This window comes from Chelon labrosus (genome assembly GCF_963514085.1).
Source record: "Chelon labrosus genome assembly, chromosome: 21".
In the NCBI taxonomy this organism is placed as follows: domain Eukaryota; kingdom Metazoa; phylum Chordata; class Actinopteri; order Mugiliformes; family Mugilidae; genus Chelon; species Chelon labrosus.
Window position 1 is genome coordinate 23,092,810 of NC_140354.1, and position 16,677 is coordinate 23,109,486.

Consider the following 16,677-nt stretch of genomic DNA (forward strand, 5'->3'; position numbering starts at 1 on the left):
CCGCCATACGTCCACCACCCCCACCTCCGCTCCCAGCTGCGCCAGGGCTGTAGCAGACTGTAGGTGGGGCTCTTGTCCTATCCTGTCCAGAGTGAAGTCAGTGGTACAGTTCCAGTCACCCCCCATCACTAAAACTTCGTCCTGACTGCACTGTTTGATGAAGGCAGAGACCTTCTGAAACAGGTCCAGCCTGTCTGGGCCCTGATTTGGAGCATAGATGTTGATCAGACAGAAACTGAAACTCTGAACTTCAGCTTTAACAGCCACAGCTCTGCCTGCCATGATCTCAGAGGTGGAGGTGACTTTAATGTCCAGGCCTGGAGAGATCAGAGTGGCTACACCTGCAGACAGGTTGGTGCCATGTGATAATGTGTAATGTCCTCTCCACCACAGACCCCAGTCCACCTCATTGTTGGTGTCACTGTGGGTCTCCTGTAGGAAAATGATGTCCAGTTTTTTGTAGGAGGCCATCTGTGACACTAATGCTCTCTTATGCTGGTCTCTCCCTCCGTTGATGTTTAAAATTCCTATTCTGAGCTTGTTCATAGGAAGCAGAGAGAGAGAGACAGGAAAGGACAGAAAGAGCAGTAAGATGTGCGCCACACTCATCATCATCATCATCATCTTAAACATGAGCTCTTAAACGTTTGGATCCTTTTCCTTTCCCTTTCTTTATCTTTCTTAAAGCTGTCATATATTTCCTTAGTCTGAAACGTTTTTTCTCATCCAAGACGTCAACTCCGACCGTCTTCTGTAAAGTTGTGACAGTTTTTATAAATTTATCTGAATCAGGGAAAAAATCTGTCACTTTAACGGACTGTCCAAAAGTTTCATCCAGGAAAGTGTTGATGTCCTGTAAGGTGTATATGTCTCCACTCAAAGACTGTGAGTCTGCTACAGAGACACAGTCAGAGTCTGAGTCATAGTCCATCCCGTCCTCCTCCTCACCCACAGTCTGTGTCACACCTGACTCCCCCCTCCTCACCTCTACACCAGCAGCCTGACTTTGGTCAGATTCAGCTGCCTGCCCTCCGCCGCTGTGTCCCCCATGGACCTCCTCTCCTGCTGTCTGCACCTCCTCACTTCCTCCTGCTGTCTGCACCTCCTCACTTCCTCCTGCTGTCTGCACCTCACTTGTTCCTGGTCTTTCCCCTGAAGCAGCCGGGCTGTCCACAGCTACTGTCTCAGCTGGCTGCTCCTCTGTCTGTCTGTTGGAGTCCTGTCCTCCATCAGACTCTGTCGGAGGGGCGTGGCCGCTCCGCCGTTTAGCGACGGCGGCCTCCGCCGCCTCATCTCCGGACACCGCGGCGGTCTGAGTGCGTCCATCCGCGGGTCTGTGAGGACAGGCGACCCGCTTGTGCCCCACATCCCCACACTCAAAGCACTTCATATTCCCTGTGCTGGCGTACACCATGTAATGTCCCTCTCCGTGTCTGACTCTGAAAGACACGTCCAGCGTCTGTGACGGACAGGTGAGGAACATGTGTACCTGTCTCCTGAAGGACTGGACGTGTCTCAGTTTATCACTCTTGCAGCCTAAACCCACTGTTTTAAACTTGCTCGCCATCTTCCCGAAGCGCTGCAGCTCCTGCTCCAGCGCCTCGTTGGGAATGAACGGGGGAACACCGGAGACGGTGACCCGGGTGAAAGGTACGGCGAGCGGGGACACCTGCAGGTATAAACCGTTCAGAGTCACTCCGCTCGCCAACAGATCAGCCACCAAACGCTCCTCTTTCACAAACACCACCACTCCTTTATTCATCCTGGAGGCGTAGGACAGGTTAGCGTGTCCCACCTGGTCTCCCACAGCCAGGAGAACCTCCTCCACCGGCACCGACGGGTCGGGCTGAACCCTCACCCCGTGTCGGATTGAGAGGGAAGGCGTCTCCGAGGACGCCATCCCCGCCGTGAACACGGCTTAAACTCCACCAAACTCCACCAAACACACACCAAATTACAGTAAACTACCCGGACAACAACCACAAACCCCTCACATCACAATCACACCGTGAGAAAATACATAGAAAAGTTAGAAAAACTCACAAACTCTCAGCGAACTCACCACGCTCTCCGCAAACTCCGCACACTCCACACACTCCCAGCATGCACTCAGAGAGAGAGAGAGAGAGAGAGAGAGAGAGAGAGAGCGCAGGTATAAAAGCCATGACTGCAGACCGGAGGCAGCTTTATATTAATTACCACACTTTTAAACCTATTGAGGTTTGATGAGATCAGTAATCAGACGCTCAAACAGAACGCCTCCCGTTGGAAGCTGAAGGGAGATCTCTCTGTTTACCGTGGAGGGGGACTCCAGCGCTCAGGCTTTTAAATTGATAAATGGTTCTTTTTAGTGTTCTCTTCCTTTTAGCGCTCGCTTATTGCTTTATTCCATCTGAGTTTAATGAAATGTATCTGGCACTTCATCAGCTATTCTGCAATGCAATTTGCCTGTTGGGCATCTTTATATAATAGAATCCGAGTCAGAGAGGAAAACGGGGGGAGATAAAAAAAAAAAAAAAAAACTCCTTATGAGAGGGCGATTTGAATTCAGCAGCAGAAAGCGTTCTTTAAATGACCGTACAGTTTAGAGAAACATGCGAGCCACATTCTTTATTCCACACCATCATCGATTATGTGAAGCAGGATATGCTGGTGGCCACCGTGTCGGGGAAAAGAAAAGGATTCAAAGTCAACGTTTATCGGTGGACTGCTTCTTCATTTCCATCAGACGCGTTGATGTGGAGACATCAGATCTGAGCCAGCGCTTTTTTTACTTTTTATGCAGAACTACGAACAAACATCATCAAAGCTTGTCCAAAAATGTGCTGAGCTGGCTGAGATTATACCCAGGGATCTGGATGTTATCTGAACTAACGGCTGTGCTGTTCAAACAGTTATCTCCTCACATTGTTGCTGTCTGAGCTGTTTAAACTAAAGCTTTTGAGTCAATTGTCCAAATAAAGAACCTTTCCTCTAAATTGGATGAAAATACTGTCAAATTAAAGCTGCACCTTAAGCCCATATCCATTATTCAACACATTCATGTTAAATATGAACAACATTTTAGGTAGCTTAGCTTAGCACAAAGACTAGCTAGCTTCGCTCCATCCATTAGCGACAAATATCACAAGAGCTGTTCAGTTTGGATGTAAATACCCTCAAATTAAAGCTGCACTTTATATATGTGCACTTTAAAAAATTACTAAATACCAGCAAACAGCTAAAAGCTAAAATCACAAATTAAAGAGCTGGAATTCGTGAACAATTTCAATGTAAGTACCCTAAAATTAAAGCTGCCCATGCAGTAATTATCCAGTAGGAGGCTCATACCCATGTGCGTAGTTAAACCCAGGTGGCGACTATTTGTTTTGGCCAGGCAGTGTATATTAAACTCTCTCTATATAAAACTGCAGGTTTAATGTTCATTAATATTCACGATTCACCTAATGGGGCTTTTGTATTTGTATTATATATAAATTGTATTTTTGTATTTTATTCGCTAAAAGACAAAAACACATTCATGCTCAATATGAACCAACATTTAGTTAGCTTAGGTTAGCTTAGCACAAAAACTGGGGAAAAATATGAAGTAGCTAACTTCGCTCCACCCAATACCAAAAACAAACTAAAAGGTTAAAAGACTGTTCATTAAATTTGCTGTTCATGTAAATAAAGCTGCACTTTGAGACCAGATTTATTATATAACTATAGTATGTTGTAGTTAACAGCTAAAATCACAAAAATGTGTCTAAAACATAGCATTTAGTTAGCTTAGCTTAGCACAAAGATTAGAAGAGAAAGAAAACACTTTGATATCAACCAGCAGATGGTTAGCCTAGCTTAGCTTAGCATAAAGGCTAATTCACTTCTGAAAAAGAGGCTGTGTCATATTTATTCATGAATGATTTCAATCTAGACACCCTCAAAATTAAAGCTGCACATTAAGCTCGTGTCACTTGAATATGTTTTAGCAAACATGAATCAGAATGTAGCTAGCTTAGCACAAAGACTGGGGTCAATAGGATGCAGCTAGCGTTTGCTCCATTCACATTAATCCACCATGCCAGCCCGCTAATTAGTGTCCGCACAAAAACCCAAATATGTAACCATGGGGACCGGTTGCCAGGCAACAAGCTGAGACTGCAGGAACTTCTCCCAGCCAAGAAATAAGGCCAACACATAACCCCCACCACCACCACCACCATCCATCCCCCCGTGACAAAGCTCAACCAAACGAGATGTGATGTCTTCACGGGTGAGCTTCTCCCAGTGTGCTAGGCTAAACTAACCAGCTTCACTACATAGACATGGAATCAAAGTTCTAAATCTGAGTGAGACATTTTGTTAAGTATAAATCTCTTGTGTGCTGCTGCAGCACTGTGGGACAGATAAAGGACTGTCTTATCTTATCATTAAATATACATTCACACATGTTAAGATTATGGAAAACAAAGCTCGTTTCTGCTCTTCTGCTACGGTCTGAACAGAAACTCCATCGGGTGTTATTAACACTGTGTTTTCTTCTTGTCGGATTGACATTTTACTTCATTCTGCATCTATCAGCAGGAAACAAGCGGTCTATTTAACACAGATGACAGGCTGAGGCACACATGCATCTCAGCTCGGGCCTCGTCGCCGACAGATTGAGCGCGACGCGATTGATTAACGCAACGTCGCCCGGACAGTGCTCACCGCCTGCGGGGCCTGAACTCTGGACCGCTGCCATGTACACCCAGGTGTGGGCGCAGTTTACCCACAGAGCCGCTCGATATCTCAAGCAATTAGGAGCCCGGGGAGCGGAGAGGGAGCCAACTAAGCATTTCACTGTAACGTGGAGAGCCGTGATTAAGAGCTCTACTAAAGGCTTCAAAAGTGGGTCAGGCCAGACTGTGAAGAGTGCCAGAGCAAATTATGGCCTCACCTATGCTATTATGCAGCAGCAGCAGCAGTGTGTGTGTGTGTGTGTGTGTGTGTGTGTGTGTGTGGTGACAGACTATAATACTAGCAGGCCGTTATTAGGCTGAGTGAGTGGTGCCAGGTGTTGGAGAATGAACGTACATCGATCCTCATGATTTCACGGATGGTCGCATCAAACTCTTCGGAGTTATTGAAGTCGATGGTGATGACGTGTGGCCGGCCGATGTACTGCTCCGCGTAGGGATGCTGGGAGGACACCTGAGGGAGGAACAAATGGAGGGAATGAGGAGGTGTGAACTCAGACTGTTGCACTACAAAAACTGAATTTTTTTGTCTACCAAGATAATTCCTCTTTGCATTTTGGAGCTTTTGACTCTCTTTACGTGTTCTGTTCATAAATTACTTATTAAGATTTTCTTGCTGGTTGTTAGTTAAGTTTAAGTTTAAAATGAGAGCTACCATGAGTCTAAACGTGCAAAACTACTTTGTCGAAGTTAGAATTTCAAATGTAATTCATTGTTTATTTGACAGTATTTACTCTAAAGTCAAACTGTTCTGTTCATGTTTTCCTTGTATCAACACAAATCTCCTTTTTTTTTGCAGTGTAGGAAGTCTGTAGTGTGTACGATATGAACACGTGAGCATCCACCTTCCTGGACGTGGGCTTCCCCCTGAAGAACTCGTGATTGAGAGAGCTGTGCGGCGGGTTAAACTTGGGCTGGAGAAAGATGCAGCCATTGGCTATAGCCTCCAAGGGGGCGGGGCCTTCGTAGGGGAACCCAAATCCGATGAACAGCTAGCGAGGGAAATGAGGAAAGGGGACAGGTGAGCTGCTGGTAGAATTAGTTCAAGTCAACAAAAGCGTAAAAATCTCCACACGGCACTTCATTACAGCTTCACCTACATTTCTGAGTTTTAACTGAATTTTGCTTCAACCAGACCTGGCCCTAGGGAAGATAGTGGCCCAGTGCTTTCCACTAGAGGGGGCCTCCTCCCAGACTGGGCCTCAAGCATGATAACGATGGGCATCCAGCATGATAACGATGGGCATCCAACATGATAACAATGGACCTCAAGCATGATAATGACTGGCCTCAAGCATGATAACAATGGGCCTCAAGCATGATAACAATGGACCTCATGTCTGATAATGACTGGCCTCAAGCATGATAACAATGGGCCTCAAGCATGATAACGATGGGCCTCATGTCTGATAATGACTGGCCTCAAGCATGATAACGAGGGGCCTCATGTCTGATAACGTTGGGCCTCAAGCATGATAAAAATGGGCCTCAAGCATGATAACGACTGGCCTAACAACTGGCCTCAAGCATAATAACAATGGGCCCCAAGCATGATAACAATGGGCCTCAAGCATGATATCGATGGGCCTCAAGCATGCATACTTTTACAGTCATGTTTACAATACCATGGTATTATTAGAAATAATTGCTGTTGTTTGATTGCCTTTGTGCTTCTGCAGTTTGTCGCTGGATGATTTCTACGCTGCGCCTGCATAGTTGTTTATGCAACCGTAGGCTGCACTAGTGTCAGCAGTCTGGGTGCTTAAGTACTAAACTCAATACCGATCTTATATTTTGTGTGAGTCTGGGTGAAAAAAGTTTTGTGGCTGAAAATCAGCTGTATCTGGCAACACTGTGCTCAGCTTCTCTTATTTCGTCATTTTACCTTCTGGAGAAAAAAAGTCCTGCAAACTTCAGAAACTGTGGACACAGACCCACCTTGGCCTTCCTGAGGAGCTGCTGCAGCTCCTGCTGAGGCAGCAGCCCGTGGTTCTTGACGAAGGCGGGCACCTCCGGGGGGCGCTGCGTCTCGTAGTACACCGTCCCGTGGATCTCCATGTAGCGATGCAGAATTGCCAGGAACTTTTCCTTACCCTGTGAGACGAACAGGAGGGAGGCAAAGCGATTCAAGCACTTAAAGAGGAGCTCATTTATCAGAGCAAACTAAATCCTACTGGATTTAAAGTATTATAAATCCCTGTTATTTAGTTTCAGCTGAGCTTTGTGTCTGGCTTATGTTGCCATGGTTGCAATCTCTTCACATGTCTCTTCACATCTTTGTATTCTACTTTAAAACTCCCATATTTAACTTCTGGAGTGGAAATGCCAGCTCATCTGAATACTTCAGAGCAAAGTTTTAATGAACTAATTGGCGTCACATTAAGCTACGTCAGCCGGACGCGTCTCGTTTGACTGCACGCAGCATATCTGAAGACGCCGGCTCCAGCTTTTATTCCCCTTTATTGATTTCATTTGCATTTGTGTTTACTTCATAAACTCTAAATCACTTGTGCTGCAGGACCACTGCTCCTTTGACCGGTCAGTTAAACGAGCAGAACTCATTCATCAGAGTTACAGACATTTGGATAGAGCGGAGGAAGCAGAGCAAAGGGAGGCGGGGAGTCAAGAGTTTGACCTCAACCTGAGCAAAACAGTCTGGTTGTTAGAAAACACCATCATCTAGTGACGAATAACAAACCAAATCTGTGTATTTACTGGAACAAGGAAGACTTATAATTAATGGTGAGCTGATCAACTGATTTTAAATCTCTGTTGATCAACGGGTCACCTTATTAAGGCCGTGGAAAACAGTCATACACTGTTTTAAAACTGATTAGAATATTTTTACAAGATTTGATATAGAGGAAGCATCTGAGAGAAAGTTTTATTGGTAGTGTATTATCAGTAAGTAAAGGCGCCAGAGGAACCGATTGTTATCTGCTCATGTTCCAGCTAAATAATCCGATCAGATGACGCAAAAATCTCTTTGAGATACTTTCCCAAAACACCCTCCAGCCTCAGATAAAGGTTCTGCTTTGTGACGTCCTGGCCGATGGACCGGAGCAGCAGAGCGTAGTGGCCCCGGGGCCCCCATGAGAGAGAAGCAGTAGTAGTAGGAGTCAGTTGTCCAGAAGCAGTCTGTCTCTGAGCAACATGACCGGGCAGAGTTGGACAGAAACCGTTCAGGTCTGATTGGCGACGAGACGAAGACGACTGGTTCTGGTTTCTGCTGTCAGCTGCTGGACTTTAATGAAGGAGGAAATTAATTAACACTCTCTCTTTGTTCTTTATCAGCTGCTGGAATTAGTTTTTGTGGCTTCAGAATAATTATTGTATTTATTTTCAAGTGTAGTGTCCTGTAGACATTTTGTTCTATTTCTTAGAGACTATTTATTTTATTCCAGAGTTAAAGCGGGGCTGTATTTGTTCTGCTTCTATGTGTTATAAATGTGCACAGTGTTCTGCTTTCTATCAGCTATCCAGGTTCAGTATCACTGAGGAACTGATGGATAAAAAACACTTTACATGGATTTTATTGCTTAAAATAACCAGTTAGCGACAGATCAGACAGACCCCGTGATCAGTGATCAGCTGCATAAAAGCTGACACAGATAATTTCCTTGAAACCTTTTACTGACGAAAATGAGTTTATATCAAAAAGATTTTTATTTTCCTGTAAGACTATAATGAATTATTCACTGAAGTCACCGTATGTCTCCGAGGCTTGAATCATTTCTAAATGTCACCAGAGTGTTAGTCCTCATTTTTCATCCTGGACAATTCTTAATGTCAGAGCGACGCGGAATCACACTTTGTTTCTCTTACGAGGATAAAATCAGAAACTGCAGACTGTGAAATGTTTGTACATTAATCTCTCACTGACAACGGGAAGCTGTGGGCGAGTGGAGGGCGTGACGGCGGAGAAAGAAAACGCCATTTATCTCGTTTAAGTTTAAATTCATTTCACAGAACGCTCCTCTGTGACGCATTCCATGTTTTACTTCATTTTGCTTCAAATGCCGGATGACAATCTTGAACTTGAAATGCGGTTTCTTGCGGTGGGATTTAAATTGCGCTTGTATTTATGCTTCAGGCACAAAAACAACACAGGAACACAGAGTCTGCTCACGGGTTGAGACATTTGGAGAATCAGTAATGTGAAAAGCACGTGGTTTTACCTGAAGCTGAGCAGATCCATCAATGATGCATCGTCAGAGGATGAACAAAGAGAAAGAGGGGAAGTTAATGAAGAGAAAAAGAGGAGAGTTCATGTCAAACAAGCACCAAATCACTCCTGCAAATCTAAGAGATGCTGCTCTCAATGAGGGGGTCTTCTATTTCTATAGAGACCCAACCACTGCTGTTTTTTTTTTACTCAACAGTCTCTCAGATTCACCAGTCTTCTACCACAGCTCGAGTTGCTCTGTGAAACACGGAGCGCCGCCGCGGTGTAAGAACAAAGCCGGATTCCAGAGAAGCAAACCTTGAGGGAAGCTGCAGCGCGCTTCAAAAGTTACAGTAAGAGTGAGAAACCTTGGCAGCGGCAGCGGCGGCGGCAGTAGCTCGGAGGGAAAATTTACTCGAGACATCTCGCTTCGGGCCAGATCCACCGAAGAGGAACTTGTGTGCGGGAAATGTAAAATCAGGTGGGTGTTTCACAGCTCGGTATATATTCATAGCTGCGCTGTAAAACCCTCCACAAATACCACAATAGCCCCAACATGAATGACAAAGTGGAGTCATACTCACCTTCCACATGCTGGCTTCTTTGCCGTACACCACGGCCATGTTGTTAACCTTGTTCCTCTGAATATTCAGCCTCTCCGTCTCGTTTAGCTCCTCTGCCACAAAACCCATGAACGAGTTGTCTGGAGTGTGAGCTGCACGGACGGAAATAAAGTTACTGGCAAAACAGTTTTCAGTCTCAAACCACCAGAAAGGATGCAGTCATGTGTTTCTTAATCTTATTTCCTACGATTTCTTAAAAGTGGTGCATGTACAGGAGGTTGAGGAGGCCAGCGTTAACTTCACGAGTTCAATAATTGGTGCAGAGTGAAGGACTTAGGAAATAAGCATTCAGGAAATAAAGCAAAGCTGCGAATGAACAGTATGCTGCAGCAGGGATTTGTCAAGTGAGGAGAACAAAGGACCTGTCATTTCAGTCAGTTTTCAGCCCAGAGATGAAAGCTGACATCTTTCAGCGTCAGTCCTCTTTGTGATAACAGTATTTCAGAAACAGCGGGGCTGCCCATTGTCGCTGAATTCATTGGACACTAGAACAAACATCTGAAGTTTCCCTTGCCACCAATTTCCCCTAAATATGTCTAGATTGTGTGTGTGTGTTGGGGGGGCTGCTGGTGCACAATAGGAGGCTTTAGACACATCTGTTCTGACTGAGTTCCCTGTCTGGAGCCCTGATGTCTCTATAAACTCACACAATCTGCTCGTGCTCTTCCGTCGCATGAAAAAGCACACACACAGAACATGTTCACCAAAACACACAAAAAACCCCACATCAAAGCTGGGATGAGTGCTGTGATGAGTTGTTCAATCTATAACCGTCTGTGAAAACTCAAGCGTTTAATCGTCGCAGTCTCAACGAGCAAATGCACGGTTGAAATGTGTGTCGGAGAAAATGAAATCACGCACGGAACATGGTCATGTACTGCTGGCTGTGAAGGTTCCAGTAGCCCCAGTTGGTTCTGTAGCCATGCAGGGTGGCGTACTCCTCGTGGTTGTAGGCGGGCTCTGTGCCAAAGGTGTCGATCACTCGGATGTGGCACCTGGGACGAAATGAGAAATGAATTACAATTAGAATAAAATCATCACTTGATTTGAATCATTACTGCTGCAAAAAGGGAAACAACTAAAAGTTAACCTAAAATATGTTAAAAAAAATAGATGAGCCTTAGGCATAATTACATTGGGCCTCAAGCATGATAACGTTGAGCATCATGTCTGATAACAATGGACCTCAAGCATGATAATGATGGGCTTCATGTATTATAACCTTGGGCCTCATGTCTGATAACGATGGGCCTCATGCAGGATAACAATGAGTCTAAATGTATGATAAATATGGGCCCCATTTATAGTGATGGATCTTAAGCATAATAATGCTGGGCCTAATGTATGATAACGGTGGGCCTCAAGCTTGATAACGATGGGCCTCAAGCATGATAACGATGGGCCTCATGTATGATAATGATGGACATCATTTTTGATACCGATGGGCCTCAAGGATGACAACAATGGGCCTCAAGCATAATAAAGATGGGCCTCATGCAGGATAACAATGGGTCTAAATGTATGATAAATATGGGCCCCATTTATAGTGATGGATCTTAAGCATAATAATGCTGAGCCTCATGTACCATAACGGTGGGCCTCAAGCTTGATAACATTAGGCCTCGTGTATGATAACGATGGGCCTCAAGCATTGATCCTGTGCATGCACACATTTGATCTTAAGTCGATTAGATCTTCTGGGTCATTTATCAACACCTGTGTACATTTGCTCTTAGGTAACATCATCATTTAGGAGTGATCTTGACCACAGGAGACGCCAACATCCACAAACGACAATTTACCTTCTGTGCTTTGAAATGTTTATCACTTTTAGGATACCATTTGTTCATTTTAGTGACTGTAGTTGATTATAACTATATTAACTATGATATCCCTGCACATTTATTTCTTTGACATGTGGTAAAGAGTCTCCAGGAGGTTGATGCTCCATCCTCTGGCGGATGACACTCTGGAGCCAGAAGCATCCTAAAATAATTTCCCAGTCTCCTTCCATTGCTGAAGTGTTCCTGGCGCTGAAGATATTTGGACATCTATTTTCATACTAAACTATTTTTCTGCATAGCTACGACATTATTGCGCTGACGATGCATTTGTCTGAGCGGGTGACACCACTGCTCACTACTGAAAACAATAAACAGATCTTTTATTAACTACACATCATTAAGGAAACTTTCTACCTCTGCAGAAGAGATGTTTATTTATTTATTTTTTTCTCCTGTCCTAGTATGAAGTGACCTGTCAGATTAAAGTGATTTATGTAATTAAAGTCAATACATAATTTGTTTTCTGCGTGTAATTTAATGAGCACACTTCTTGGAAATTTCCTGGCACGCGCAGCTGGACTAATATCATATGCAATTCTTGAACATAATCAACAGATTTTGCTGACAGAGCATGTTTTCTTATTTTCATCTCTTTGCACTAAGTACAAATGGAGGAGAAAAATAAGAAAACATTTATGCATGAGGTCCCAAGTCTGCTGTACGTCGTCTTAGAGCAAACAGAAAAACTAGGATGGAGCCAGAGAGAAGACGGAAAATGATTTATCATAAGTGAATCTTGAGAAGTCAAGGATCATCGGTTTTGATTTTGGTTGCTGTGGCGTCTTTAAACTTCAGGATGCAGCAAGATGAATTATTGTAAAATGCTTCGTTGAGAAATTAACGCATCTCCATTTGCCTCTTACGCATTCATAGGGAAAAATAAACTGCTTGAAGCTACACAGTATAACCACTATAATAAAGCCCCAATGAATGTCATTATTTCTCCACTGCTGTAACTTGAGTGTTTTTCTTTTATTCTTTTCTTTTCTCGGAAAAAATGAATTTTCTGGGCAAAGCTGTAATTTGTATTAAAAGGTTTGTTTTTCTCTGTTTGGACAAATGAGGACGAGAACTGTCCTTGTTTAGCGCTGCCAGCTGGAGCTGAAAAAAATAAATAAAACCTTTACCGTCAGAGGACGGAGTTCACGGCGGGTGGAAGTGATTAAAACATGAAACAGGAAAATGAGCAGCGTCCTCATCACGTGTTAATGTTAATGCCGTTCATTTTAAAGCAGATCGTCCGTGCACAGGAAGAGTTTGCGTTCATTGATTAGCGTTTAGAGGTCAAACTGGAAAGGAAGAACTTTACTGAGGCACAGATGAGTCAGCGAGCAAGTAAGTGAATTATTTAATCAGAAAGGAAATTACTGTTAATCAAGAAAGGACACACAAAGCAAAGCCTGCTCTCAGAGGCTCGTAAACAAACACAAATCACAGCTATTTTAGAAGACATACAAAAAGAAAAGAAGCAGGACTGACTTGTGCTTCCTCAGTGAAAGACCCATGTGCTGCTTCATTTGCTGCAGCCCGTGGTAGTCGGTGTAGATGAGGTCAAAGGGCAGCGGTCCGGTCAGGGGGCAGCTTCCTCTTCCTGGGGGGACGCCCAGAAACCTGCACACAAGTTAGACGGGCTTTCATCGACACGCCGAGTCAGAGCATGAGCACAAAAGTGGGATTAGCTCCAGGGGAAGTCTACGAGAGGCAGCACAAATACTATCAAAGTCTGGTGAAGCTTTAGAAACCACTTTAGCAGAGCTGCACTGTAGCCAGCAGCAGGTACTGTTACTGCTGATTACATCGTTTGAAATGGCTTTTTTCTTGCAATTATGAGCCAATCAGATGTGTTAAAAGTAGTTCTGGGCCAACAGTGATCGGATAATACTTTTTTTTTGCAGCCGTTCTTGGAAAGCAAACTTAAAAATCTACGAGACAGTTAAGAATCACAAGCAGCAGGGCCGGGAGTGAGACAGCGAGGAAGCAGCAGACGGGAAACATGAAGGCGCCCGGTCACGTCGTGAAGCGTGTCAGTGCTCGCAGCGAGACGGCAGAGCCATTCGAATCCAGCGCCTCCTCGCAGCGGGGAGCCGCCCAATTCGTCCTCGCAGCTCGTTCAGACTCACAAGTTAGAGACACGTATTATCTGCACGGAGCGCGAATCTGATACAGAAGGAACGGCTGCTTTCATGCAGGATTTGTGCAGAATCTGTTTTTAGCATGAAGCCATGACATAAGGCGTACGGTCTGATTATCCAGTTTATTTGCAGAACTTCAGATTATTTAAAAAGTGTGCCCCTTATGACCGATGGAGGCCATTTACTACGAGTGCTGCTGGACTTCCTAACCATCCTCCTCCTGCACCGTGGCACCTGCTATGAATTCTGTGGGTTTAAACTTCCAAGCTTGATCAGTTTTAACGCCCGCCGGTAATCTGCTGCCCCCCATTACACATCAGATGCTTTCCGTTGAGCGTTTCCTCAAACTTCAGCACAGCAGAGGACGAGGAGGTCTGCGCTAAAGAGACGCTGCTGCCTGTCAAGATAATGTGCCATGAAACAGTCTGAGGCAGTTTGTAGAAATAAACTCCAGACGCCAGAGCAGTCGAATGCTACTTCTCCACCAGCGCTGACATCTAATCTGTTATGTGCCACTTTTCGACGACATACTCGCTAACGACGGGGTGAAATTTAATCCTTCTGCTTCTCACTTCGAACCCGACGTCAAAACATGACGACAAGACAAAATAAGAGATGTGTTAATGTTGCCCCCCCGCCTTTTTCTCACATGTGCAAAAGCAACTGTGGCATCACGTCTATGATCCACTGACATGACTATTAGGAAACCAGCTGTCCTCGCCAGATGTCTTACCCTCTGTCTCCAGTCTCTGTTTCAGAAGGTTGGATATGAGGTTTAACTTTGCTTGTTTCTGTCCATCATGTGTTTGCAGGAGGAAGGTCTGGTCTTCTGAGACTGGAGGATTAGCTTCTTACATTTTTGAATTCATTCAGCTGCTGCCGTCATGAGGTTAGGGTTAGAGCTAGGGCTTAGGGTTAGGGTTAGGGTTAGGGTTACTTCCGGTCACACAAGACGTTTTATCCAAGTCTTCAGTTCTTAAACACTGGTGGGGTTTAAAATGTGGAGGACAGCAACGTCCACATTTCAGCCAGAGAAGACAGATTGGTAGTGACGAGTAAAGGCAGCCAGCTATGTCAAATCTGAAAGCCCCTTTCTGAACATCTACCCTGCCACGACTTCACGACAAGGTCTCAACATCTGCCCCCAGAAGATTCTCCCCTGTTCAGACCTTGAGTCTGGATCCTCTGAACATTAATGGGTCGTCAGAGGAGCATCTATTCCTTAGAGACAAGAAAACAGCATAAAAACAGATTCCTCCAAGTACAGGCCAACAACAGACTCTAGTCATGTGAGTTTCTGACAGACACCACCCACGGATGTTCTTATTTTCATCCAAGGCTTCAACTCTAATAAAAGACTGGTGAGGAGTTGGGTTTTAAAGTCTTCAAGAAACTCTACAAACTCTTTGTTTGTTGAATGAACCGTGACCTGGATGACTTTTCTAGCATTAGCATTAGCACAGCTTGTAACGCATCATTTTTGTGTGTTTGTTTCAGCATCTTTGCATAAATGCACGTGAACATCGTCAAGTTGTCCAACCATGGCACTGACAAACCACTGTCTAAAGACGCTTTCACATCAAGGTCATTGTTCCTAAACCGGGGGCCTTTATTCCTCGGGTGGGTTCGATCGTTCTGGTGTGAGTCACACTCTGTTCTGGATGGATCATGGATGAAAGGCAGCAGACTTGTCAAAGGAAAGACAGAAATTTAAACATGTCTGTGAAAAAAAACAGAACACTCAAAGTACGATTGAAGAAGTAGAGAAAGAACAGACTGAACGGCCCGCTTAATAAAGTTTTCAGAGTCGTTGGACTGTGACCTGAAACTTTCTACTGTCACACATCCATGATTCCTCTCTCTCTCTCTCTCTCTCTCTCTCTCTCTGCTTCTTTAACTGCCCGGGCTCAGTAAAACGTCCTGCAGCCTCCAAACGCATAAATACCTGCAAAACAAGAGCCCATCGATCTTCCCTTGGACGCTGAACACATTCAGTCAGCTCTGCAGCCTCGTTGGAAAAACGCCGGCCGGTTCCCCTACAGTAGACGGGATAATGAGGACGAGTGTGTCAGGCGGCAGGGCTTTAAGCTCTGCTGTCTGTCATCAGTCAAAGGTGTACACCCGGGCAATTCACCGCTTACACAAACAAGAGGCCTTTTCACTTCAGGAGTATTTGTGTTCTCTTTAAGTGCACGCAGCCAGGTGGATAAAATACAGTTCATGTAGCGGGATCCTAACTGCAGTGATTTAAACTCCATCGAGGCTGAATAGATTATAAAGGGCTTTATGTAAGGAGAGGAAAGAAAGACAGGAAGAAATACGACGCCTAAAGCCAAGGACGCAATAAAAACTTAAAGTTAGAGCATCAGGAAAAAGAAATACTTTAGGAAAGTCACATGTCTAACGCTCAGACATCTCCACATTTATCAGATCTGGTGAGTCTAGAGCCACGTTAGAGCTAACGTCAGAATGCTCACAATGACACTACGTCAAATGCAGCTGTTTAGCATTTTAATTTGGCACGTTAGCATACAAACTAATCTGCTAAATTTGCAAGTTATTGCATGCACGGTCATGTATTATTTTCTACTAGTGTCGTATTTTCAACTCTAGCTGAACATCTCAGGTGTGCATGGGACTCATGGACTGTATTGTCTAAGTGTCAGTGTTTTTTTAGCATCATGATCCCAGAGAAACACAGAGATGCACACGTTGGTTTTGCAGGTATTTACTGTAAAACGTTGATAAAGTGTATTTCCCATTTTTTTTGAAAGTTTCCTCCCTGGTAGCGTTTCATTTTTTGCTTCACCACCTGTCTTTGTAGGCTCCTCCCTCTTTAGTCTCACCCCATCAGCCCCTCTGTGTATACGTCCTGTGTGTTCCAAGTCTGTTCCCCTTCACTGTTAACAGCCTGGATTACCTGGACATGTTCTGTGAATCTCCTACTTCTATGGGTTCTTCTTTTAGATGAAACTATTTTCCCAACTGCCCTTTTTCTTGATGTTGCATCATCTTTTGCCGAATGTGCTTGGACACCGCAGCACTTTCTGGGACTCATGTGTCCTGATCTTTGCTTTTTAAACTAAAATGATCCAAAAACTAGAGCGTTCACACTACGAGTGACAAAAGCTACAGCTCGTCAGCGTTGCCACTGACACTGTCGCCAAGTCTCTGCATTGAGACGCTCAAGCG

General features: G+C 44.5%; 1 protein-coding gene across 1 annotated transcript in view; it reads right to left on the minus strand.

Annotated features, from left to right (window-relative positions):
• Positions 1-16,677, minus strand: part of mgat5b (alpha-1,6-mannosylglycoprotein 6-beta-N-acetylglucosaminyltransferase B) — a 64,612-nt gene that overhangs the window by 11,262 nt on the left and 36,673 nt on the right. The window contains exons 9-14 of the mRNA XM_084571269.1: positions 12,833-12,964; positions 10,371-10,504; positions 9,471-9,601; positions 6,660-6,815; positions 5,567-5,713; positions 5,059-5,175 (exon numbers count right to left, since the gene is read on the minus strand). Of these exons, the coding sequence (XP_084427395.1) occupies positions 5,059-5,175; positions 5,567-5,713; positions 6,660-6,815; positions 9,471-9,601; positions 10,371-10,504; positions 12,833-12,964 (817 nt within the window). The remainder of the gene's footprint in view (positions 1-5,058; positions 5,176-5,566; positions 5,714-6,659; positions 6,816-9,470; positions 9,602-10,370; positions 10,505-12,832; positions 12,965-16,677) is intronic.